Source organism: Thunnus albacares, chromosome 12 (genome assembly GCF_914725855.1).
Source record: "Thunnus albacares chromosome 12, fThuAlb1.1, whole genome shotgun sequence".
Classification (NCBI taxonomy): Eukaryota; Metazoa; Chordata; class Actinopteri; order Scombriformes; family Scombridae; genus Thunnus; species Thunnus albacares.
In genome coordinates this window covers 19,081,761-19,108,156 of record NC_058117.1, presented here as the reverse complement: position 1 = coordinate 19,108,156, position 26,396 = coordinate 19,081,761, and the positions used below count along the sequence as shown (strand labels likewise).

Sequence of the window (26,396 nt, the reverse complement as noted above, 5' to 3'; positions counted from 1 at the left end):
CCTCAGATTTTAATATAGTTAGTTGCAGGTGTCTGTTTCGCTAATTTTAAGAATGAACCAGTAGTGAAAATCCTATTTATCACAATGCTACAGACAAACAAAGTTGATCATTTGCTTTATATTTCTGGCAATGAAGTGCACAAGTTGACTACAATACTGTGCAAATACTTCAGACTGAAAATGATATGAGCTCAGCAGTGCAGACCATGTCAAAATGTGATAAATGTAACATGTCTGCAAGATGAATTTGACATGTACCATAAACTGACTCATGGTCACAGCGCAGCAGTTAAGAGAAGCCTTGGGGAGGATCTTTGGAGAAAACACTGTTTCAGTCGGGCCGATTGATTGTAACCCCGGTTCAGCCTGAAGTGAAGCCACAGTAAGCCTGAAAACTAGCCTGACCTTTACCAGGCTAGTCTGGGGAGGATACGTTTCCATGGTAACTTAGGTCAGACTTATTTAAACCTGCCTTATAAAAATGAATTTCCTGAAAACAAGTCGGATTCACTGAAGTACACCAAGAACAATTCAATTCAATTCCAAGAACAAACAGTCCAATCTGTTTCTGTTTTACTCAATATAGACTAGATTCAGGTGAAGCAAAAAACATGTCAGAGTCTCGTCTTGATTGAACAAGCAAAGCAATTTATTTACAAACATACACAGGTAATAAGTGTCGCCCATGAGTCTTTCCTCACAGTCTTTAGTGTGCATCATACAGCGAAATCTTTGGGCTTGCAAACAGAAATAAGCTCAGTTTTTTTTTCACCTTAAATCAGCATAATCCATGCTTCTCTCATTACAATTTGGTTTAGTCTTTGTGATCATTGTAACTCAAATACCATCAATACTTGGAGCAGCATTAAATACCATTTTTCAAGTAGGCCTGTGCTCCTGATTCGGTGGTCTCTCAATACTCTGTTGTACTGTGTGAGACTACGCAATTCAGTCCAGAACATTTCAAGGTAATACAAAAAAAAAAAAGAAAATCAAGTTGAGATACATACATGCCAAATAAATGGAATAACACTTTTGTAAAAATTGGTCTCATTGTTAAAGTTGTCAATTTTCAGTGTTTTTTTTTTCAATAGATTTCAAATCAACAAATGCTGATTCACGTTATACGCAAATGAGTGATCTCTCATTAATCCCTGTCGGGATCTCGTTTTGACTTCCCCTCTCCAGAGAGGTCAGAGGTCAGGATCAGTTTAACAGCAGAGTCCCTGAATACTGTTGGGACTTGGAGTCTTGCTCTAGGCCATGTCAGCAGGGAGGATAATTACTGGTACAGGATCTTAACCTGCATCCAACAGGTGAGGGACGTTCTCTCTCTCAACACTGGAGCACTCTGCTGTTCTAAATACCAAATCCTGATCACTGGTTAATGGCATTTTTGCACTCATGAACAAGAACTACCTTCCTGACCCCGTTATAGCACTGTAAATGTGCTAGCAATACACTCTAACATAGAGCACAGGGAATTCGACACTGATAAAAGTGGGTCTGGTTGCTGTAAGTCCATAGCAAGCATTTGACTGGTAGAAAACGAATGGAATACTTCAATGAAAATAGGAAGTCCCATCTTGTCTGCAAGTACCTGTGTACAAACAATAGTGACTTTTCATGCGGGTAGTTGTGGCTAGAAAATCGAGAAAAAACAAATCAAAATGTCCATTCGAATGATATGTGTGTGGTGCTTATGAACACAGCTTATTTTTCAGGGTTAGCTCCCAAGCTCATTAAAAGTCTGAAAAAATGTTTCCCCTGCCCCCCCCCCCGAGTCTCGCAACATTGGAAAAAGTGCACTTTTTAAGACGATGACTTGCGAAAAGATGAGTCACTCTGTGGAATAACAGTCCAGCCAAAACCAGCCACTTAAAAAGGCTTTGTTTAAATTTTATGCAGGCCAGGAGGCAACCAATCATACCAAAGTTTACACAAAGGCGATTAATGAAAAGAGATGATAAAAAATCTTACAATCATTGGTTGCTTTTAACAGAAAAAAAAGTCCACCATCAGATTCAAACAAAATAGCTCTCTTAATCAACAAGAGAGATTTAAAATATACACAGTGAAGATGAAGAGATGGGAAACATGCAAACTAGAAAAAACAACTTGTTTTGCAGACAGTTGAACCCTTTCTTTCAGAAGTCTGTGTAGTGATGAATATAGAAGTCAAATAATGGAGAAAAGTTTTAGAAATGTGTGTCCCTTTGGCTGATTTCAGGTCTCTGAGAGGAAGGAGAGTGTTGTCGGTAGTGATGAGTGGCTGCAGCTGTGCGGCTGCAGCTGAGCGGCAGCCAGCGGTACCTTGAAGCTGTCAGACAGGGACGGGGAATGAGGACAGAAGCAGGAGGATGGATACCGTGGGAACCAAAAGATCAGGAGGAGAACCTGGTGGTCGTCCTCCTGATGGGTCACTAATGCTAGGAAGTCTGCAGCAGGCGTCTGTAGTGGGGCATAATCTCATGTTCTGGCAGGTGCAGGTTGAACTCTAGTGCCACCAGGACAGGGAACTCAAAGGCTATCAGCTCTCTGCGGTTCACTCTGAACCTCTCCTCCAGTTTCTGCCAGAAAAAAAAAAATTAAGTTAAGACTGAACAATAGATACACAGAATGCTGCCTTCCTAATTGCTTCCCCATGACTCATAACCACACCCGCTTATTTTAAGCAGCACTTCATAAGGACTGGTCCTGCAAAACCACAATCTGAATAAGACTGGGTGACGAGATTCCTACTGTTGGTGAAATCCTTGTACTCAGTATGTCAACAATGTAATGGTGGCAGGGGTGAAATGTTGGGTGCGTCCCAGTACCCACACTTGCATCTCTTGTGCACCCAAGTTCACGCACTGCCAGATAGGCAAGAGTGTCCCACAGCTTACATATGTCAACACACACTACACTTCACCCACACTGGGTGCATAATTCCGTATTAATGAATGACACAAAATACTCGGTCGCTGCTGTTATTTATTATTATTATGAAATTTGAGGTCAGTGGCTTGATACAATAGGGTGATTTTAATTGTATTCGACTCCAGAAGCCGCTATGTGGGGATAGCCCCACTCTCACGACACCAAATGCTTTTGAGTGCAGGAAAACAACAACATGCAAGCCACGCAAGCTACGGATGCTGAGAATGGCCAATTATTTTTTTAATGCCATTATGTCGAGATCACGAGTTAATATATCTCATTATCTCGAGAAAACAAAAGGCCGATTTCTCGAGATAACCTGATAATTTATCATGGGTGGAGCTTGTTCTCATTTGTCTTCTTTGTCATTGTCATTCTGTCTTCTCTTCATGTTCACATAGCTCAGCTATTTAGATCAAGAATAAGAAGCCTTCAGGTGGCTCCAAGGACATGGGTTCAAATCTGTCATATGTTGGTTATTATTCCTTCTCTCCACCCCACTTTCCTTTCTCTCATTAAGTCTAACAAAATGAAAAGGTATCGTTTGGTACTTCTCCTACATGAAACATCCCATCATATTATGACCAGGAGTTAATCAACCTGCCATTTGGCCGTGACACAGATGTCATCAATACAGGTGCTGTTAAAAAATAATGGGTACTCCTTGATCTGACATTTTCAACTTAAATCAGTTGCTACAGTTGTCAAGACACCATCTATGCATGCTGGCATGGCACTCACTGATATCTGATAAACATTATAAGAAATAAGAAGAAACAACCTTTTGTTTTCTTGTGATAACAGGTTGATCATCTCGTTTTCTCAAGATAACGAATTTAACTCGTGATCTCGAGATAATGGCATTAAAAAAACAATAAATGCTGTTATCTGGTTGGCTATTTTGGTTTAGAAACAATCGTCATTCACTTGTAGTTAGCGGTTAGCAGCCGTTGCTTTTCTCCTGGAAAGTAATTGCCATCGTGAACAAAGTGAATTACCTTCTAAACACAAATTTGAAACTGCCTTTTGAAGAAAAGCGTGAGGTTAAACACCTTGTTGCCCACCAGCCACATGACACTGTTATAAACCAAACCACAGGCAAAAATAATCGCAGATTTAATGTGGAGTAGTTCTCCAGGAAAAAAATGGCTAACTGCTAGCTTGTCCAAGAAGGTACTTTTTTGCTTCCTGTGTGTGTTTTTGGAAGGGATGGCATCTTGCCAAGGGCAAGTTTTTAGGATACTAATGGTTTTGGCTGGATTTTATGGTGATTTAAAGGCAGCTCACTGCTGCTGAACTGTTTAATCCTGTGAATAGTGAGATACTTATTTGCCTTTACTCATTCAGGTGTCTACCACTGTTCCCCCTCTTCCTCCAGTTATCTTCTGCTCTCCTTCCTGCATTTACTTAAAATGGACTATATGTAAGAGTTTTAGTTTGAAACATTCAAAAATGGACTAAAACTATCCACAGAATGAGAAGAAATAGCTAACAGTTTTAACGTTATGTCAAAGATGTCTATGTATTGTGCTGCAGAGATATCTACCTAAGTTAGCATGCTAACCAGCTAACACGGAATTTGAGAGGATAAGGAAGTAGCGCTGCTCCGCATCTCATTCCACAGGTTAGATTTATTTAGCACTGAATTGATATTGCTATCATACTTAGTCAAAGACCTAGTAAGTTACTTAGTTTACTAGCTAACAGAGTGCTAATGCACTATTGATTTGGTGCTAATGTAGTGTAATGCAACAGACACCTCAACTTTCTGGTGATATGCTGCCCTCAGTTTTTTTGGGTGGAGTATGAATTCAACATGTGGCTAATTCTTACATATAGCACCTTTAAAACATGCATTCCCCAGCAAATGCCACTCCCCTCCTCCTCCTATTGCTATTCTTCAGCCTGCAAAGCCAGCAGCCTGTATTGACAGTCACATTGCCATATTTTATCTAGTCCTGTAGTTATGCTGTAGAAGAGTCAAAATATTACTATTTCAGGGATATGAAGCATTATGTCAAATTGTAAAATTATGCAATTTTCTGGTCATGCTTCTCTCCAAAGTAGTTGTAGCCCCACCATTTTTTCCACCTAAAAATGCTACTGCTCCTAACAGTGCTTCCAAGCAATAAAAAGAGCCAATTGTATCCCACAATTCATTATATTATTAGTATATTGTCCAACACCAGTCCAGTAGTGACGAAGTTAAAATTTACATGATGGATTTGACGTGAATATTATTATGTCCAAACACTACAAAGTTATGGGAGAACTTCCATGAATAATTATCACGTAATGTTAAAGGGGACATATTATGCACATTTCCTGGTTTATGTGTTTATTCTGAGGCTCTACTGGAATATCTTTTCATGATTTAGAGTTTAAAAAACTCCTTATTTATCTTGTCCTTTATGCAGCCCCTCAGTTTAGCCTCTGTGTGAAACAGGCTGTTTTAGCTCCTGACTCTTTATGGCCCCCCTCCCAAGGAGCCCACTCCACCAATTTTACACATACAATCAGTTTACTTGTCATAAGAAGCACCACTCAGCCTGTGAAAACAGATGTGTTGGGTTTGGCTTGAGACTTCAAATTTTTAACAAAAAGTCTGTGATGCAAACTGGTGACATGAAGTTTGAAAAGTGGAATCTGGAAACATCCCCTGAAAATCTTGTTTTGTTTTGGAAACTGCTCAACTAGCAACATCACATCCTGTTTTTAGATAAATACTAGGTCTTACTTACATCTATCAGAAGCTTAACCTCGTGTTTCTTGAGGTCACCACCAATCTTGGCTGCCAGGAGGACACAAGCTCCAGCACAGAGTTTACGATTCTGCTTGTTTAGTTTGCCTTGAAGAACGAGTTTTTCGAAATAGACAAAAGCCATGGCCACTGTCGGTTCCTCGTACCCACATTCGTCCTGGGCAAGTTTTCTTATCTCCCTTTTCAAGCTGCAGGGAGGGAAAAAGAAGAGAATAAGGGAGGGAAAACAGAAAAGCGGCGGAAATAAAGAGAAGAAATAAGTAAAACAGCTCACTTCTACAAGATAAATACATTTAAGTTTAATCACAGGGATTATCTTTATTAATGTATGTGAAACAAGCTGTACATATATCAGCCTGCTTTACCTCCTAATCTTGCTGAGTGTAAGCCTTATGTGGGGGAACTTCTCCTTGAAGGTTTCGTTCATGTCCTTTTTGAGGTCAGAGGGTTTGACGTATTCAATGACTGTTGTCTGGAAAGGAAAACCAGAGAGGGTGTCATAAAACGACCACAGTTTCAGCACTGAGCAAGGTGACTGGATCCTCACACACTAGTGTTAGATTCCACTATCTCATAATGAGGCTTTACTGAGCGCTGGTGTTACCTGTGTCTTAAAAACCAAGAGGACACAAAAGAGAGTTGATCCTAAGTGCTTTCCACGCCTTAATCAGACTGCTATCAAAGAGCATTTTTTAAAATAATCCTTAGTGCTTGCTATAACATGCTGCGAGTACCAAATGGGTGAGTCATATTAAGGCAATATAATGAGTGGCTGAGAGTTTGGGGATTCAAATCTGCTTGGACAAAGAGCCTTGTCAAACAAAAAGTGCATTTCCAGCACTTGGTTGAATCCAAGCTTAAATTTAAGCTGTTCTGGAGGCAAAATAGGACCTTTGCTGTTCGACATCTATTGTCCTTCCAGTTGGTTATAATAACATGGCTGAGATTTGGGAACACTATAGTACAATAGGGAACGAAACACTAGCAGTGAGATGATCAAACAGGCTTTAAACAAAACTGGAGAAGGAAACAAAGGCAAACTCTAAAATAATTATCCAAACTGTCTGTAGTAAACACTCAAGGTTTACAGATTGATGTCCTGCTTCAACTTTTATTTTCCATACTGCATTTTATTGCACTTTATTTGACCTCCAAATTAAGTGTTACGCATGATTTGACGAAAGCATTTTTGAATCTAGTCTTACTTTTCTCTTCCTGCTTCCATTTGTTCTGCCCTCTTTCCATTTTCTCTCTTGTCCCTTAGACACTTATACACAGACTGGCAGATCAAAACACGCGTACAGTATATCCACGCATGCCACACATACACCCAATTTTTATCTCGACCAAACACACACACACATACCCTTTGCCCAGTGAGTGAGTAAGAGTTACTGGTAATCTTGTGTCGACCTCCATGTCCAAATCGCACTAAATAAATAAATAATATTAATAATATGTTGGTTTGTTTACAACCTGTCTGACCTTGATCTTGTGTGTTTTGCCCTTACGGATTTTGTCGTAGTGATTGCCGGAACTCAGCATTATCGTGTTACTGTTCTACAAAAGTAGAAAAATAAGCGCAAAGTTGTACAAAAAAATATGAAATTATCCTTTAATAATGTGTCTACAGAGTGTGAGTGAAAGACACGCATACAGCACATACAGTGGTGCTAAAAATACAAGGATGACTCTCAGTATGCATGTATGGTATTGCAGGCACTGCATGAAGTATGAATAATGGCAGCCACCCCGAACACCATGCTACTGATCATGAACCACGAAGGAGAACGAATATGCTTATCAATGGTTGTAGCCCTGAGAAATGAACATGAAACAGGACAGCAATGATTTTGCATGACAGAAAATCTAGTTTACTATGACCAGCCCCACACTTACTTACTTTATGTCACCATATTAAACACATTATTTACCCCGAGAATACTATTTCATACAAGTAAACACCACGGTTTAAAGTAAAAGCCAAATGTGCTCCATTACCACATTTAAAATGACTACAGTCAGGTTTTTCGTGCATAAAGGTTTCCTCAATTGCACGCCATTTTTTTTTTTTTAAAAAAAAAGGTAGTATTATCTTCTGCTTGAACTTGAAGGTGTAGTCAGGGAGTCATGTCTTCTGAGCAACCAGTTAAACCTGTGAAATGCTGAGAATTTACTGGTTCCATTCTTGTAGTAAACACAATAGCCATTGTTATGAGATGTTCGGTTTTGTAATTGGAGGAAGGGAGTAGAAAAAAAAAAAAAACCCAACATAGCCTGGCCTTGACTGAACATTTCAACTATGTCAGTCCTTGCTGTGTATTCTGCCAGTCTCCGTAACAAAAACAGAGCCCAGGAAAGAATGAGGTGGGAGTCTAGTCAGGGTTTTGTTCTTTTCCGCTAACCACAATAAAACATCCGTTCTTTTCCGGAAAAGTGTGAGAGTGATTAGTGCTGAGACACAAACACTAGCTGTTTCTCTGATGGAGTGGACTGTTTAAAAGCTACTGCCCACTAAACAGGGATAAAGTATGTGTATTAATTTGGGCCCCAGAAGGTGGGAGAGATTCTGGGCCAATGACCTTGCTGATTAAAACTGTCTGAAACATCCTCCTGGCTGCTTTTCAAAAACAGCTGATAAAATTCAGGAGAATTTTTAGAACAAACAGTTGAGGCAGACGAATCTTTCCGGTGTGTTATTGTTCTTGGTCATGGTGGGAAAACTGAGCAAAAAAGATCCATAATAACAAAAATAACCATTGGGGAAAAAAAACATTGACTTATTGTAGGACATTTCAACAAAACATGTCAAAAGAGATAGATCTATTTCAGCGAGTTATGTCCCGGATAAAAACAACTTTTCCTTTCTGCTCTCAAGAGGACAAGGCTGCAGTTGCTGCTGTTGTTGTTGTTGTTGTTGTTGCTGCTGCTGCTGCTGCTGCTGCTGCTGCTGGTGTGTGTTAGACACAGCTAGAGTACTTTCTCACCATGTATGAGGGGAAGATGAGGACTCTCTTGTGTTTTCCACAAGGCCACTGGGGGTCATCCAGAAGATTGGGGTCGTACTCGCGGAAGTCAACCAAATCATTCCCTGCCATGACAACAAACACAACAATAGAGGTTTAGCCAAGTAAATATTTGCACAATTTCTTTTGTAATATTAATATACAGAATAATGGAGAAAACAACCACGGGGGAAGGAAACCGCAACATTTTGTAACATGTTGATTAACCTGTGTCTAGGCTGCTCTGGTTGCTGTTGGCTCGACCCAAACTGAGGCTGCGGTGGCTGGCGTTGCGAGACTGAGAGAAGGACGACGTGGAGTCGATGGTGTTTCTTCGGCCACCCAGCACATTAGTGGGATATAAGAACTGGGTGTAGGACACAGTCTGAAAACACAGGTGTAGATATAATGTTTGTTTCACCTTCACATTTTTGCTCTATGAATTACACCTGTTAGATTAATAGACTTCTTTCATAGCAGACAATTTGACTTATCATAGCAGTGAAATCACAGGTTTAACTAATAATATTATTTATCAAAACTGCCCCAGTTTGCCATACCAGTGAGCCAGCATGCACAGTACCAGAGCCCTGGAACTGACTCAATTAAAAGGAATGCGGTCGTTATTAATGTATTTAGTTACACCTGTGCTTCCTGCTATGACACGTCAAAATACTGCTGTGAAAAGGGCATATGGTGTGTGGTTCAAATATGATAAAAAAAGTGCATTGAGTTGTAGAAATGATCTTGCTGCACACCACATACAGAAAAAACAAGTCTTCTGAGTTTATTTTCTCAATTTATTGAAATCACAGTGTAGTGTTTAAGCTTAATAAACAGTTTTTTTAGCATCTAAAGTCACAGTGAAACAGAAGTTTGTGTGTCCTTGACTTCTGTACTTTGACATATTTCCCAGTGAAATGGAGTATGTGGGCGCACAGTAATTGTTCTGATAGCTACAATGACACACGAGCGGTCAAGCATGGTTTTATATGATGGGTGTGATAGCTGGATGTCATCCAAATTCAAATTGGAATGGATACATCTTTGTATACGCCCCTGAGTTCAAGATGAGTCATCAAACATATGAAAATGTTTCACAGGAAGATAAAAGACAGGGATATTGATATAAAAATACTAAAAATATATATATATTTTTGGATGTATTTGCATATGACAAGAACTGAACTCAACTGAATAAGAACTGAATACTTAACAAAGGTAAGTGTAGAACTGAGAGAATGTATTTTTTATTTCACTGTGGATTTAAAGTAATGGCTGACTAGATAGCTTATGTACCATTCTAGCCTACATAGCAGGCAGCAACTAACAAGCTTGTGAGATAGCTAATCTTCCATCAAAGTTCAAGCATTGGTGAGCTGTGACTGAGTAAAGTTTTGGGGGAAATACCATAAATACTGTCTACTACTTTTGGAAGGTTTTGGAAGGAATACAAGTGTAAATGTTTTTGTCTAGCATGTTACAAGCTACAGGGATAAGAAACTGATAAAAAGTTTCCTTTAAGATTGTCTGGATGAGAAAATATTTTAGAAAAGGTCAACTACTGAGATTTTAAACATCAAGATTTTGAATATTATAAAGAGTTAAGTTTAACATATGGTGCTTTGAGCTTGTGTTTTAAAAACCGAGTTTAAAAATGATGTTTATTCAGCCAAAATGCAGACAGCTGCTTCTTAGCTACAAAAGAAATATGTTTAGTTATCCAGTTTCCGCTCTGCTGCACCTTTTCCGTTTCTTGTGTAGATATTTGGTAACTTTGTTCTACATTTTGCTTCCCCAACACTGAATGTACTTGGATTAAGTTGGCGAAAACATCAGTTATTACCATTTTCAAATTTTGTAGTAGTTGTATATTTACTGTAAAAAAGCATCCCCCCCCCTCCACACAGACATTTCTGTGAATTTCTCACCTTTCCATCAGCTCCTAATTCTACTCCCTCCAGCCCGATCACCATCTCCTTGGCACTGACGCCTCCTGACGGGTGTCGCTGACGCCCTCCTTCCAGCTTTACATCCCTGATGAGCACAAGACCTTTTAGAGCTTTCACCATACAAACCATCTGTGCAGCTTCTTTAACTCCCGTCCCTTTCCTTAACCGTGTTGCTGAGGCCTGTTATAGCTCACCTCCCCATCTCTACCTCACACATAGGCCCTCTATCGATCTGCGCTCATCAGCTGGCCTAGTTTCTTTAATTGCCTGTGTCTTTGGGTGCATTTCAGGGCAATCAGAAATAAAGTGCACCCTTGGGAAGAAGGATGGCGGAGAGTACAGTTTCCTTCTTGCAGGCCAGTCTCTTCAAACTCTGCTGCTGCCTCACCAACGCCTGAAATGCCATACTGCTGTGGGAGATTTGCAGGAGGTCAAATGCTCTGCTGAAGTAGAAAACAGACCGCTGGAGAGTAAAGTGTGTCAGTGGAGCAAACAGTAGAAAGTCCTCGACTGAACAAATTCTGTGCGAGCCAAATATTTCTGTATTTAACGTCTGCTGCTGAGAGCATACAGACTGGTGCTTTTACATGCAGTGTACACATTGAGTCATATTTAATTAGTTCATTTCAATGTTTGAATTTGAGAAAAGGGTAAAATATGAGTCATAGCAGTAATCCCAATGATAAAATTAACTAATTAAACATTGGCTACTGCTATGATTTAACTCCACTTGATGATTTTAGGTCACAGTCAGTAAAGGCTAATGCAGTCTGTGAGCACTGACATAAAAGATTACATGCCTGCAGTCCACTTTATTCACACTCTGCCATACTGAATAACTGATATCAAAGAGGTTATGGCAAGCTGAAGACTCTAATCCTTTCCAGTAATCTAAAATTTGTCATCAAAAGATCGCTTGAAAACCAAAACATTCAGAATGGCAGAGTGAATATTTTCAAAATAATAGCTAATAACCAAAGATTTCCAAAATAAATATCCACCTGTGTTTATAAAATATTAACTTCAGACTTATTTTAGCACAATATTTGATCTGAAAGTTTAGAATGACAGCAGACACTAAATCGTAACTCTTGTTTTCCTACTCTGTGCTTATCTTTCCTCGTTCAGTCTTGCTTTCTGTTCAAAGTGGTGCCCAGATAAATAGAACAAATGACACAGTGGGCCCTCACATGACTCTCCTAGTGTTTTGATGACATGTGGGGCCAAACTGTTAAAATGAAAACAGTGTTATCTGGCAGACAGGCACGTCAGGACACAATGTTGACAGATGCATTAGAGACATGGAGATCCCCAGGCAGCAGACGTCTTATAGGACAGTGGAGATAAAATAAAAAGGGGAAATATAAGAGACGGAAAGCTTTCAAGGGAGAGAGCTTTTCTATGAAGCCATCCAGAAAATAAAAAAGGTTGTGCTTCAGTCGGCTGAGAATAAGGAGAAATGAAAGGAAAGCTGACATTGCTTAGTAACATGCATGAATAGGAATCACTGATTTCAAACATCTGGATGTTAGTAGTGTTATAATCTATGCAAAGTGCTCATTGTGCCCTGCCAAATGTTTCTAAATCTAGTATCAGGTAGGGGTTGGGTTGACTGGCTTGCAGTAATGTCACAGTCTTTCCCAAGCATCAACCATTACACTATATTATGAGAATTACTAAGTTATACTTAAGGAATTCCTGTGAGGAAACTTGTCCTCTGCAATTGACCCAGTCTAATTGTTTTGGCTCCTGGACCAACTTCAGTTTTACTCCACTGCCAGAAGTATTACCTAACATGCAAGTCTTTTATGATCTGAGAAACTAGAGTGTACGGAGGAAACCCATGCCAACACAGAGAGAACATGCAAAGTCCACACAAAAAAGCCACAGTCGATCCCATGGAGTTTAAACCCATGACCTTCTAACTGTGACACAACTGTGCCCCATAAACAGATGTCCAATTAAACAGCCAGCATAGTTTAATGTTTTCCTTCCCTTCAAAGCAATACTTAAGATGTTTTGAAAAATATGCTTATTAGGGTTGGGTCGGTTTCCGGTTTTGCTGGTCCGATCCGGTTCGGTGTACAAGCTTAAACCGGTTTGATTTTATGTGAACTGACTGAACCGGCATTTGTCATTATGAGACGTTTAAGTGTCTCACACGTAGGCTCCGACGCTGAAAGGGCCAGCTGCTGCTGTCCACCCAGTTAGATGCCAAAGACGAGCTGGAAGAGGTGGGCTGACTCGGCTTAACGACACAGATCTCACCAATAACCCGGATAAACCCGGCCAGGCTGCTTACAGCTTCCAGCAGTCTGTGTTTTAAAAACAACCCGCAGAAGGGGCACGACAGAAATGTTTACCAGCCTGCACGACGGCTAGCAGCTAGTTGGCATGGCTAGCATTGTTGGCATAGCATAGCCATGCTGTGTGTAGCTGCGGCGTAGTTTGGTATTACCGGTCCGGTTCAGTATTTGGCTTAATATCAAACTAGTTTGAAAATTTTTTACATTGGCCCAACCCTTCTTATTTTTGCCAACCGATGACAAGATCCATACCACTCTCATGTTAGCATGCTAAATATGAAGCTGGAGCTAGAAGACTGTTAGCATAGCTTAGCATAAAGACTGGAAGCAAGGGGAAACAGCTACCCTGGCTCTGTCCAAAGGTAAAAGAAAAACCTGCCCACCAGCACATCTAAATCTCACCAATTAACACATTATATCTTGTCTGTTTAATCCATATAAATACCGAAGTGTAAAAATGACAAGTTGCAGTTTTATGGGGGTCTAAGTGATGGTTTATTTCTTGACTTCCTCGGGTCTTGTTTTCACTTTGAGGGAAGTCAGTGCACACAATAAGTGCCCAGATATAGTCCCACACATAACCCCCACATACAACCACAAATTGTAATTTTTACTTTAAGATTTTAGCTTTAGATGTGCTGGTGGGCAGACCTTCTTTTCTTTTACCTTTAGACAGAGCCAGGCTAGCTGTTTCTCCCTGCTTCCAGTCGTTATGCTAAGATAAGCTAACCGGCTGTAGCTTCATATTTACAGAGAGAGGTATCGATCTTCGAATCTAAATCTTGGCTAAAAAGTATATTTCCCACACCATTACTTTAAATTTGAATATTTACTGTTATACTTGTAGAACTGTCCCCAAATTTCAGCATACATAATTTAGGACTGTACTTGTCTGCTATGCAAAATTTGGCAATGTTTGTTCATCGGACGATAGTTATGAGGAAAGACAGGAAGAACGAAGCAGCAGGCAATCAGCCATTTGGGCACAGTCATCTAATGAAATGTTTTGCAGTTACAACACTTGACTGAGCTAGCCAAAGTCTGACTGTAAACTGTCAATTAGCAGTGATCCACAGTCAAATGTGCATATTGGATAGCCCTGGGGGTTTATTAACCCTTGACCTTGCACTAATTGGCTGGCTTAGGAAATTCCACAAACGGATTGAGCCTTTTATGCTCTTCACTAAGCCCCAGTATGGAGCTTTTCTTTCTGTGCATTGTATTCTCTGGTGTTTATCTGTCTCTTTTCTCTTTGACTTCCTCCAAAACACACCGTTTCATGTGACTGGTGGGCGTCAGGACCACGGCTGTACTAGAGCTATCCCTGTGTAAACCAGGTAAGAGTCTCTGAGAGCCATTGCAGTCTGGTGTTGCTTAAAAAAAAGGAAATAAGTGTTGTCTACAGATAAGCCAGAGATGTATTCTGTTCTAGCGCCAAGAAATGTAAATTCTAAACCCAGCCAAAGAGAAAACAAAAATGGTTAATGACAAACTGTCATGGCTGTGGGGACACAACAGAAACTTCAGACTGCCAGAATCATTAGACCAGTGAACAACACATGAAAGTAAATTAATGATGAATCCCTGCTGAGGTATAAAGGGCTAAAATTTCAAAAATCTATAAAGAGCAGGCACCTCAGGAGAGGTCAATCTTAAATGCTACACAGCAAAGCCAGCGACAGTTGCAACAGCCAAAAATGGGTTGACCTGAACAAAAAGGATGAGTGCCCAAAAGCCACCAGAGCCATTATGGAAAAAGCAACACAAGCAATAAGCATTAGGCTACAGTGTAGTCTTTACAAAATTAAGCATTTAAAGCCCATTGCAACCCACTGTTTAGTTATTTATTAAACCTTAGAAAGGTAAAAAATGCATCCACCAAAACCAACCCTTAGTGATGTATGCACCAGTCAAAGGAGAGTACATCCATAGAAAAAAGGGATGAGAAAACAAAGGGAAAGAGGGAGCACAGGCTGGAGGAAGTTACAAAGTTCGGCATGCTGTAGGATACATACCCTGCTTGGCTACAATCTCGATAGGGCAGGACAGAAAATACACTATAGAAGGATCTTCTGCCACTGATAAGGACTATCCTATAAAAACAAAAATGGTAAACAAGCTAATCAATATCTATCTGACAAGATCCACAGGTTAAAGTTGGAGAGAGTGTGCAGTAAAAAAAAAAAATCAGAATGAGGAGAATGAACTGAGACTTTGGTGTGTGATGTTTTGTAGTACATATAGTATATAGTCAGTGGTTTGGGGGCAACAAATGATGCATTTTTGTTACAATATCTTATTTTTTAAGAGTAAACATTCTATTTTCAAACTAAATTGGCTTTTACTCATGTAAACAGGAATGCAGTATCCAATCAGAGATGTTTCCCAGTGACCAGATGTCAACAGCACAGTGGGCAGAATAGCATTGACTTTAAGTAACATTACAACTATTTCAAAAAGTCTTCATTTAATAGCTGCAGCTCATAGACACATGATGAATTTTACGACTTGGCCAAAATCGGCATCAAGGACATAAACAACACATGAGTCACAAAGTGCCAATTAATAAACAAGCAGTTCTTAATGGTGTGGAAAATCCAGCTCACCATTCTTCCACATCACATGTGGATCTGGATATAAAAATACATCAGAGGCGAACTATCAGATGACTTAATTTTACTGGAACTAGTGGAACTTACCAAAACAGTTGACTATTTAAGCAAGATGACTGCTACAAGGTTCAGTCTGGGTTATTGTGCTATCTTCTTATGCCTGTCCATATCAACCAAATACTGAATAATAATAGAATTGAGGACTGGCAAATACATATACACTTAAAAAAATATTCAACTCAATAGTGATTCATTACTCAAAAAGCACCAGAACTAGACTCTGCATGACAAAACACCCAAAAGAAAAGCTAACTAGCAAATTATCTTTCCAGTCCAAAGAATGTGACTGATTATGATAAATAATTACCAGAGCAGCCTTAAAACTTCATAGGTCTCCTGGCCTGGACTGCAACAATCTTTACTTACTTTATGATTATAGGGTAAAACATCAACCACTGTGCCAAAATATGTCTGTATTCAAGGATTTGGGGTGTAGATGATTATGTAAACTGTGAGAGTGAGATGTGATTTAGCTTTTAGTAGTCAGTGATTTCATGGTGTGATTACAAATCTACAAAAGGTAATCAAATAAAGATTTAAGTAAAATAGAACATTTTAAATAGAGATAGGATTCTCAATCAATTACATTTTACCTCTAAATTTGAATGACATGCTGTGTATGGGCCGAGCCTGCTCGCCTGAGATGTGTAATGTGAGAGACATCCAAACTGCAGTTCATTGACTGGAGGCAGCTTGTTATTATCCACTGAGGACTTGTATTGACTAAAGGACAACATTGTTTGCCTCCATACCTTCCATTGCGCATATCATGTTGCCTCATGTTCTTTATGAAGTGGACCTTCTTGAAGCTCTTTGGTCGGGGGGAACCCGATAGGGTTCGGCATCTAAAATGTAAAACAAACAAAATATCAACATGTCAAAAAACTGAGAAACTATGACGGATACATTACACTGAGTTGAATGGCTCATTTTAGACACAGAAATATAGTAGCAGACAAAGTGTGTATGGTATATCTGTACAGTTAAATACCTGCGTAGAGGAGCATTCTCCTCAATGTCCTCTAGTGTTTCAAGCGAGGAGCGCTGAGAGATGAGTCTTCGTCTAGACAGACAGACAGACAGAGAGGAAGTTTTAAGTGAGGGGATGTGAAGAAACATTATTAACACAAAAAAAACCTTGCATAAATAACTGTCAATCTGCAAAACAGTTCTAAGAATAACTCTGGCAAAATAATAATAATCCTTGTCATGATCAGTTTTTGTTTTTGCTATAGCAAACACACTGCAAAGCAATTTCATTAAAAGGCACAACACCAAAGTCAATTCCACAACAATACCTAAATGGCAAGAGTGGGCACTGAAAATCCATAAGAGGTCATTACCCTGAAAAAGAGGTCAGTCTAGCTTTTAGAATAAACCAAGGTACCAGCATTCACAAACAGTGGAGGGAATTTTTACCCAAATCTCCATTTACCTACTTAGTGCAAAGTAATGGCTCAATAAGTGGATAAAGCTGCCATCCGCCACACTTACACAACTACTAACAAACTGTATGGCATATCACTAATTTTTCAGTGACTGTACAGTTTAGGGTGGGGTGTCATTTGATAATTTTCGATATTTGCACCAATATGATACCTTAGTTTCTACGATACCATTTTCAAAACCTTAGTTTGAGGAATATAAACATGTAAACAATGTAAAACCACTTTTAAATTTAACAAAGTATGACAAACTGTTCTATGCACCAGACCTTTGCCTGAGTAAAATATAGTTTAAAGTAAGGCAAGATTATTGATTTAGAAATATTTGATCAAAGAATAAGTTAACAAGTCGTAGAATCTCACTAAGAATTCAATGACAAATTTTGATATATGGCATTTTTTGATACTCGCTGCTATAGATGCTTTTCAGTATAGGGTTTGATCCCCAGCTCTAGCAATAAGTATCTGTGTGTTCACCTTGAGCCTTGGAACAAAAGTCAAACACCTTGGTTAAATTATCACCTGTCTCTGTATGTTCTGTGGTTAATTTACAAAAACGAGTCTTGGACGGTTATGATCGCCATCCATCACCGCCGCCGTGTGCCTGTGTGGTCCATGATCACTCCTCAATCTTGCGTAGATCACAGAGAATTTTCCAGGATCAGTGCTGCTGAGAGGATAACGAGCTGGCTCTGCAAGCACTTTGTGTAACACATTTTTGTCACAGATGGCCTTTATTTCACACTTTAGTTGCACGACTCAACAGGCTAATTCTGCTGCACCACTTTTTATATGATCAGCTGCCAGTTTCAGAAACAAACCCACATGTGATAGCTAAGTATGCCTGAGCTGTTCCAAAATTCAGTTGTAATTGCATGTTTAGTACCACAATAGCAACATAATCCAACTCATTAGTCGACCTTACGAAGTAGCCACATTTAAACAAGTGAAAATTAACACATTAGTGGTCAAATAACAAAAACCTGACACATTCTCCCAAAGGGTCTGTCCATCATCAAGTACTAAATTAATCTTCAGCAGTCGGAAAAGCCAAGTAAAAGTGCAAACAACTGACTGTTCACACCATGCATACTGTTCATCATCTTTGCACCATCTCTTTCCATAATGCAACATGTGTTGTAATGCTGTAGACCCTGCAGCACGAGGACAAACTGATGACACTTGCCCACCCCTCTTCACTGAGCATTTCAGCCGAGGGGAGAGACAGCGAAGCGTAACGCAGGGTGGCTGGTTAATAAATGACAAGAGCATGAGGACAGATTAACAAAAGATGACTCTGTCCTTGAGGATCTCCGCGGGTTTAAACCAACATGAGCTGAGTGAACGCTGTATACCAGAGGAGATGGGGTGGGATAAATGTTTACATGAGGAGCCAGACTGTTGAAGCAGACAAGAAACCGAGGGCCATTATATCAGCCAACCCTCTGCACTGTATATTATGACTCTAATGATCATAAACTGCTGGGAAGAACATCAAGTCCTGATAAAGGGCATAAACAGTAAAATTGTTGACCCTAATGAATAGAACAGTGGGCAGCTGACATCACCGCAGTCTCTGCTAGCGCAAGACGAAAGGGTCATTATGAAGGGTCTGACCTCTGCCTGAAGGTCAGACTTGTGGGATCATGTGATTTATGGTCAGTCTTACATCATCCTCTTCCAGTGACAAGCCTGAGATGGATTGGCTAGATAAGGATCTGCGACTAAGTGGTCAAGGACAACAAAGGCTTTAGTTTTCTCTGATGGTGCATCACTTTATTTGCAATTTTAGTCAGATGCTAAAACTACTTCATGCCAAATGAAGCTCTCTGAAAAAATAAGGTCTAAATATAGTGTCCTGCTTCTGTATTTTGATGTATGTCCAGATGATATTGGATTTTGGCATGGAATATAACACTGTCTTTAGCTAATGAGAAAGGAAAATAACTTCTTTAATCCAAAATTGACTAAAATTGAGATTACTTAAAGCTGCACCAATTGATATTTGTGAAAGGGGTCACTCATAGTAACAAACCCACTGAGAATTATCACCCGTTTCTGCAGTTCCCCTCAGCCCAACAAACAGTTTTAGTGTCTTTCAGCTCTTTGTTTTGGTTTTTACGGCCCGCAGCTCTACTGTTTTGGTTCACTCTCACCGCTCTCATCAGCTTCAGATAGACTCACTCTATGCTGTCTGCCTGGCACCAAACAACAGACAGACATTGTTAGCATCTTGCTGTTCACACAGTGCAGCATTTAGCAGCTAAAGAGACAGATATTTCCTTCAAGAGTTGGTAGAGTACAGAAAGAGCTAAAAGGAGAGAGAATAACAAACTCGCATTTACAAGCTGACCAAAATCACTACTTCAAATGAATTTTATTGTTTCTCCCTGTCTGCTGAATGTGTAAAAAAGGCAACTGTTTGCTATCATTGCCATAACTTTATTAGGTGATAATATGTCAATGTAGTGTTTACAGCTTGTTTTGTTACCCCCAAGTGGCCAAAAAATGAATTAATGTTTAAAAGAGTATAAGTTTGATTTTTTCCAAGTCTATATTAATACATTACTCACATGCCAATACTGTATGTTTACTGAGTTGAACATGCAAAAAAGCATTGAAAAGTGCAGCTGAAGCTACTATAGGACTTATATATAAGCCATAGGCCAATGCTTCAAAAATTATTCCCAGTTGGCTGAAGGTCACAATTCCAGTTCACGAGGACACACGTGAACTGTGCTTGTGAGCACTTTGATCGAGCCACTGTGATTGACCAGCAGCAGGATGTGTTTTTAATGCAAAAGATGTTTTCCAGGCCAGTAAAAATCCTGGAAACAATAACACGGGCCAGGCTACTCATTCACTTCAGACACGACGCTAGCAACTAGGATTAAAACAGTCCGTTTTTTATCCAGTTTGACATGAACAAGGCCCAGTCAGACGCTTCAAAGAAGCCTCAGTATAAATTAGTGGTAAAAGAGCAACAACAAGCATCCTTCAGTGTCTCTGAAACAATTCCTGCTATTGTTGCCTCAAGTAATTTTGTTCAAGTAAATACAACCCATACTGCATTACCCATTTCTACAGCAAATGCAATATCATCCCTTTGCAATGAAAATGTTTCAAAAAGCTATTGATAATCCTGCCTAGTGGTGCCTTGCAATGAAGCTATAAAACTCAAGTGGACTATTTAGATGTGGAGATTAAACAGTTTCACACGTACGCCCCATTGGCAGCTTGCCACAGGACATAGTCTTCCATTTTGCCGGAGAGCTGCTGAGTGAAAATAAATGTAATGTTCAGGGCTTCTTCACGGAAATGTGATTATTCTGATTTTTTTTTATAAAATCCAGTCAGGGCAGTTCAGCTTCTTTGGATCTAATATCCACTGGGACAACACATGTGGTGAATCAGCAGATTTGAAAAATAAATGGTTTAGGTAAACTTATTGAAACACAACTGAAACAATTACAACAGCAATATGCTGCACTGTTAGCTGTTCAGGGTGAGAAGCACGACAAGTCTGGGGTCCATCTTGACTGTATGCATAGAGTAAAACACATGCTGACCATTGTTATTCTGTCATATATTTGCATTGAGTTTCTTCAGTCATATCCTACAGGGGGCATTTGTTGACAACTCAGGCATTGAGAGACGCTGTGAAGGAAAATGAAGCATTCTTATATAATCCTGTGATTATGCCAACCATGACTTCACCGAACAACAATCAATCTCATAACCAGAAGAATGTGACCCAATCACATAAAAACTCTAGAGGACCATTATAATGGGTGTGCTGCTTGTTTTCCAGCCACAGCTTCTGCTGCCTCATGCTAAAAAAATGTTGTGAAAATACAGTACATGCTTCTGCACTGTAATAGTGTGATGGAAACCTAACTGTAACAGGATGTGAGAAGATTTAGCCTGGCTATGTTTTAGGGGAGAAAGGATGAAATGAAGATCGCTCTAGACCTTAGGCAGACAAGGCCAGATGGTAATAGTTGTGCTATATTTAAAGCACAGCTCTTGCTGTGCTGATTCATGATGGATGAACGCTGAGGAGTGGAAGGAAAGCTGAGTATGAAATCATCCATCATTTTCATGCATTCGATTCTGATGAGGATATGGTCTAAAACAGCTTTGGCCTCAGAAAGTCTATTTTGGCGGCACATCAGAGGCTCCGCAACTTCCTGAATGGGAGCCGGACTAAAGGCCAAAAAGTCTGAGGGGAGAGTGTGTCTCTGATGCCCCTGGGAGAGGAAGTGGAGGACAGAAAATACAGAGCAGAGAGCCAGACTGCTTCTCAGAAAGCCTGGGCATCCTGCCTCTCCCAGCCAGGAACCTCTGGACACGTTTCCACCAGCTGCCCTCAGAAAACAAACCAGGCACTGTGCAGAACGCTTGTCTGTCTGCGCGTCGGTGGAATATGGCCGTGCTCCATCAACAGGTTGCTTACTTCTCCACGTTAGAACTCATTTTGTGTGGACGACCTCCAAGTACACTCCAAAAGTAGAGTACAGTCAGGGTTTAACAACTTTGTACTGTATTTACCATCAGAACAGAACGGTTGACTAGAAAAGGGATGCCAAACATGCAACACTGTGGTTAGAGCTGGGTACTGAACCCTAATACTTTTATGGTACCAACTGCAATGAGTATCAAGAGAGTATTAAAATCTGGCATTTAATGCTTTGATTGGAGATTTATGGATGTGAATCCTAACTTTGCCAGATTTCAATTGTATTCTATTTAGTAAAATTCCCTGTATGGCTGCTTGTGTTTAACATTTTGTTGAATAAAAAAGGCTTTTGCAGGAAAACATGTATATATTCCTCAAAGAAAGGTGTCAAAAAAAGAAAAGTATTGTTGTGGAATCACGACCCAAACTCAGGTATTGCATCAGCATTGCTATTTCAAATGATACACTGCGCTAACTGTAGTAGAAATGGAGTGTTTCAACTATCCAATGAGTATTGTTGTGAAATACAATATAATGCAATTCAATACCACATGCATATACTATTCACTACCATTCAGTACCACCATGTGCCCATTTGAGACAAACAATGTTCACTATGAGCCTGAAAGTTGACAGACAGTTCACACCACAACGTTTATTTAGCATCTGTTCCAGAGCTTTTGATGGTATTACACAATCTTCCTCAGCAGAAGGAGCTGTTGTGGATGTGCAGATGTCCAAATTTCCGTGTTTCTGGCACTTTAAGGCTAAATTTATTTTGAGCCTGTGTATCAATTCAACAGTTTATTTCTGTAGCTGTGGTTTGTGCTCTTGTACTGGACTGTATTTCTGCAATTCTGTCCATTTCCTATACATTACCAGCATTCAGAAATGATTAACTTCTTCGCCTTGAGTCTTATATAACCGATTCAATGCACCTCATTAAAAAAGTACAGATTAAAGACACTGGCGGCGCTCTTTCCATGAGGTCAGGAAGGGGAACTAGATGCTTACTGAGTGTTTCACCATGAAACAGCTTCCTGAGAAGTCTGGCAGCGACACCAGAGGGAGGAGAGGATTTGGGTAAGAGAAGGGCTCTGAGTGGAAAGCGGAGCAGAGAGGATTTGACAGCGGGTTCTGACAGCAAGTAAACCATGAGACTACTGTTACTGACAGCTGTCTTGCTGTGAGGCGAGACCCTCCGAGCCTCTCCTCCGCCTCAGACGTGAGGACAAAGCAGACAAAGAGGGCGAATTAAAAAAAGCATCCACATGGAGAAGCAGGCCCCTGTTGAATGTGCAGTTGAACAAGGGTGTAGAGTTACAGGATGTTTACATCACACAGAGGGAGAAGGTGACAGCAGGTGTGTGCCAGGTTTTGGAATGACATTCACTAAAAATAATTTGGGAGCTAGCCATATGTGTCTATGTGAGCAAGTAAGTGAGACAGAAAAGAAAACAGAAACAAAGAAAGAAACTGATTAGGTGTGCTGAGTTCGCTCTCCAGGGAAAACTAGGTTACAGCTCCACAGCTGTTGGACCTGTGATCATATGTATGTGTCCCTTTCATAAGGCTACAACCACCTGCATGGAGTACATATACAAACAGCAAACTTTCTCCTCCTGCTGTGTATTGCTGTGTCCAGTGTTGCTTAGAACCAAAAGTACCTTTTCAAAACAGCTGACTGTGAAAGAGCTGCAAGAAAACTGTTCAGGTTCATTCATTACATTCAAAGCCCTGCTCTTTACACACTGTAAGTTCCAAATAAGTTGTTCATTCAGTCTTTCAACCTTAAAGATCCCCTCCAGTCATGTTTTAAGACATACGAAAAAATCTCTGCTTGGTATAATAAATTGTGTCTGATATGGTTTCTCCACAAAAAAGTTCAATTCCCTTGTGAAAAAACCCTTAAAATGACATCTACTCCTTCTCCCTCATTAAAAATCCAGAAACTATGAATGCAAATATTGTTTCTTTCAAAAGTTGAAATACTGTAAAGTCCATTCTCAGTGTATGTGCCCTGGAGGTTTCAAGTTTCCACATCACACCTGTGTGCGTTGTATACTGGAGCATCATTGGTCTTAAACTAGTTGTGATGTCACAAATCACGCTTGAAGATACACACCTTAAATTCAAATTTTTGGTCATCTGCCAAAACTGTTCACTTTCAGCAGATGGATGTGAAAAAAAGCCTTCTGGTGTCAAACCCTGTGCATACATGCACAGTGAAGCGCAAACATCCAAGTGAAGTAACAAGAAGAAAAACGCTTTTTTGACTGGAGGGGGGCTTTAACTGATTAATATGTGCAGCATTTGCCAAGTTATGAAATGCACATGAAACTACAGATCGACTAAAACTGATAATAAATGAAATCATAATCTGGCTGCTCCTATGTTGACAAAATCAAATGCAATAGGGGGCAGTGGCATCATATTGTAATTAACTGTGAATATGCAACATGATTTTGAAAACATGACATCTTGACAGTTGTCTGCAGGACTCTTGTGACTTTACTAAACATGCATGAGGACTTGACTGCACCTTTGCATGCTTGCAATAGCAGATGGTCTGATTTTTGGGCTCTTTGGGAAGGAGAACAGTTTTTGTTTGTTTGCAATGATCAAATCAATGTGCACTTCAATGAACTGGCTGTGCAGATCCTGCACCTCTAACGTCCCCATTTCACCATGAACAATGTACTGCATGTTCCCCAGTTAAGTATAACCGTTGTTCATACAGTTACCTTGACCTCTGCAGCTCTATGGCAGAGTTGGCTATCTGTCCGCCGTCCAGGGAGTAGTTCTGGGAGGCTTGCCTGGAGTAAGAGGCAGGTAGGATTCCCTGAGTGTACGTCTGCAGCCTCCCTCTAGTCGAGACTGGGACCGCAGAGAAAGGCGAGCTGAACGTCGAGGGCAAGAAAGCGTCGCCCTCTGTGTCTGTACCCGCCGGGGCAGCTGCGGGACTCGACCCCAAACTGGCCCGACTGCTGGCGAGGAGAGCCTGGTTTGCAAAGGCGAGCGCCTGGGCGGCCGTAGTCGCCGCCGCCGCCGCAGCAGCAGCAGCAGCTCCAGGGGCGCCAGAAGCCCCGTACGCCGCCGAGCGCTCCGGAGAAACCAGGCTATGTCTAGTCCTAGCTTCAAGCGAGTTCTCCTCTTCATTTTGATTGTCGGCGTCGTCTTGCACGGGTCGTCCATCTAGAGAAATGTTGCTGAGAAAAGACAGCGCCGCTTGCCTCCTCCTCGGGTCTATGCGTTTCCGCGTATGCTCGATACTGGAGTGCTTTATCTGTAGCGTGGCTGTGGATGTGTTGCTGCTCGTAGCAGCCGCCATGGTCCCACTTCCAGTGATCCGAGTCCCCGCAGCAGCGAGCTTACCTTGCTGACATTAATATTGTGTTAATCGTGCTTGTGTTGGTGGTGAATGGTAGTGGCCTGTCTTTTAAGTACATGCGTTTAACTGGGTGAAAACAGGGAGGTCACGTGTGTGCAGTATTGTGGCATCACAGGGAAAATTTGGACCAATGGGCTGTCAGGAATACATGTGTTTTTTTTTTTTGTTTTTTTTACCTTTTCCTGACTGCTGAAGCCTCCTCTCGCTTCTCTGACAGGGTATGCCAAAATTACATAAACTGAGCACCACACTGTGTAATCTGGATAACACAAATCTGCAGATTTGTTACATGTAATAACTCACATTTTCCCCTCTTTTGCATTGGTTTGCATACCAAATCACAAAGTATTTTTTTTAACATAAAGGCAGGAACTTTTTGTGTAGATTTCCAAATCTCATCAAAGCATTGCGATTAAAGAGCTGCCTGCTGTCTCCTCAGTCCACACAAGGCGCAGTTGTATGCACAATGATCAATGGGCGCTGACAGAATGGGGCCTGTCTCCGTTTGTTTTGAGAAAACAGATCATTTTCTGAACTGTACAAGTCAGCATCACTGTGGCAATTGCGCCATCTGTCTGTTTGACATGGACTGCGTTTGCTGTTTTTGGCCATATAACCCCGTTAAATGTGCCATCTAGTGGTTTTTGTGTTGGCAGCCACAGCAGCCTGTGCAGAGAGAAAGAGAGAGAGAGGCAGGGCTGGAGGATGATCAGGATTTGGGGATGTAATAAAGGTGTAAATGAATATATCCTTATGTGTAGAAATTTAAGTCTATGGATGATGACACTCATTCTCCCGAATTCATTATCAATGTTTGTGGAAACAGGCATAAAAAAGAGGACATCCTGTACAAAACATGCTTGTTGTTGGCCCTATTTGGCCTTCTCAGGTCTTTCAATTGATTAATTTTAAAGACTTTCATGCCATGGCCAGAGGAATAAGCACCACATGAGCACAAAATAAACTAAACCTACATGAATACTGGCTACTATAATGCAGAGCCTCATTAGTTAATACTGTACTTCAGTCTTGCCTCCTAAACAAATTAGCTATTCATCAAATTATCACAAACCACCTGACACACAGTAAAGCTCAAACTTTTGGTACAATTAGTTTGAGCATTTGCCTGCTTTGCCTGATTGGTAATGCAGCTTTACTCCATGTCATCTCCCAGAAACTGCTATGTTCAACAATGTGTGATTAAACCTCATTGAACAATGATTCTCTTCCCCAAGTCTTGAAACCATTTTCCTAAGATGAACTGACATGTTAATAATTAGTTAACAATACTCCTGACTTAGGTGTAGGATAATCACACAGCTACTGTCAGAAGAAAGAGGCAGAGAACAGGGACCTGATCAGCCACATTGTGTACTTTTAATAGCTACAGAAATGCCAAATTATCTTTATTTATAGTATGTTTTGCAAGTAAATGTAGCTAATTTTACTTCAATAGATGCATGCAAGGACAGTAAGAACAGTC

The 26,396-nt window shown here is 40.4% G+C and overlaps 1 protein-coding gene across 2 annotated transcripts; it reads right to left on the bottom strand.

The window, feature by feature from the left end:
• Positions 1 to 627: 627 nt before the first annotated feature.
• On the bottom strand, positions 628 to 24,999 carry cables1 (Cdk5 and Abl enzyme substrate 1). 2 transcript variants are annotated; one of them, XM_044367766.1, is made up of 10 exons: positions 24,267 to 24,999; positions 16,610 to 16,681; positions 16,371 to 16,463; positions 14,962 to 15,039; positions 10,620 to 10,725; positions 8,917 to 9,073; positions 8,671 to 8,774; positions 6,049 to 6,155; positions 5,664 to 5,871; positions 628 to 2,570 (listed from the first exon to the last, which is right to left on the bottom strand). In XM_044367766.1, exons 1-10 carry the CDS (start codon positions 24,851 to 24,853, stop codon positions 2,430 to 2,432), a joined length of 1,653 nt encoding a protein of 550 aa, XP_044223701.1. In that variant the 5' UTR covers positions 24,854 to 24,999; the 3' UTR covers positions 628 to 2,429. The 2 variants fall into 2 exon arrangements, with proteins under 2 accessions (XP_044223701.1, XP_044223702.1); XM_044367767.1 differs by lacking the exon at positions 14,962 to 15,039 and having other exon boundaries at positions 24,267 to 24,998.
• Between the last annotated feature and the right edge of the window lie 1,397 nt (positions 25,000 to 26,396).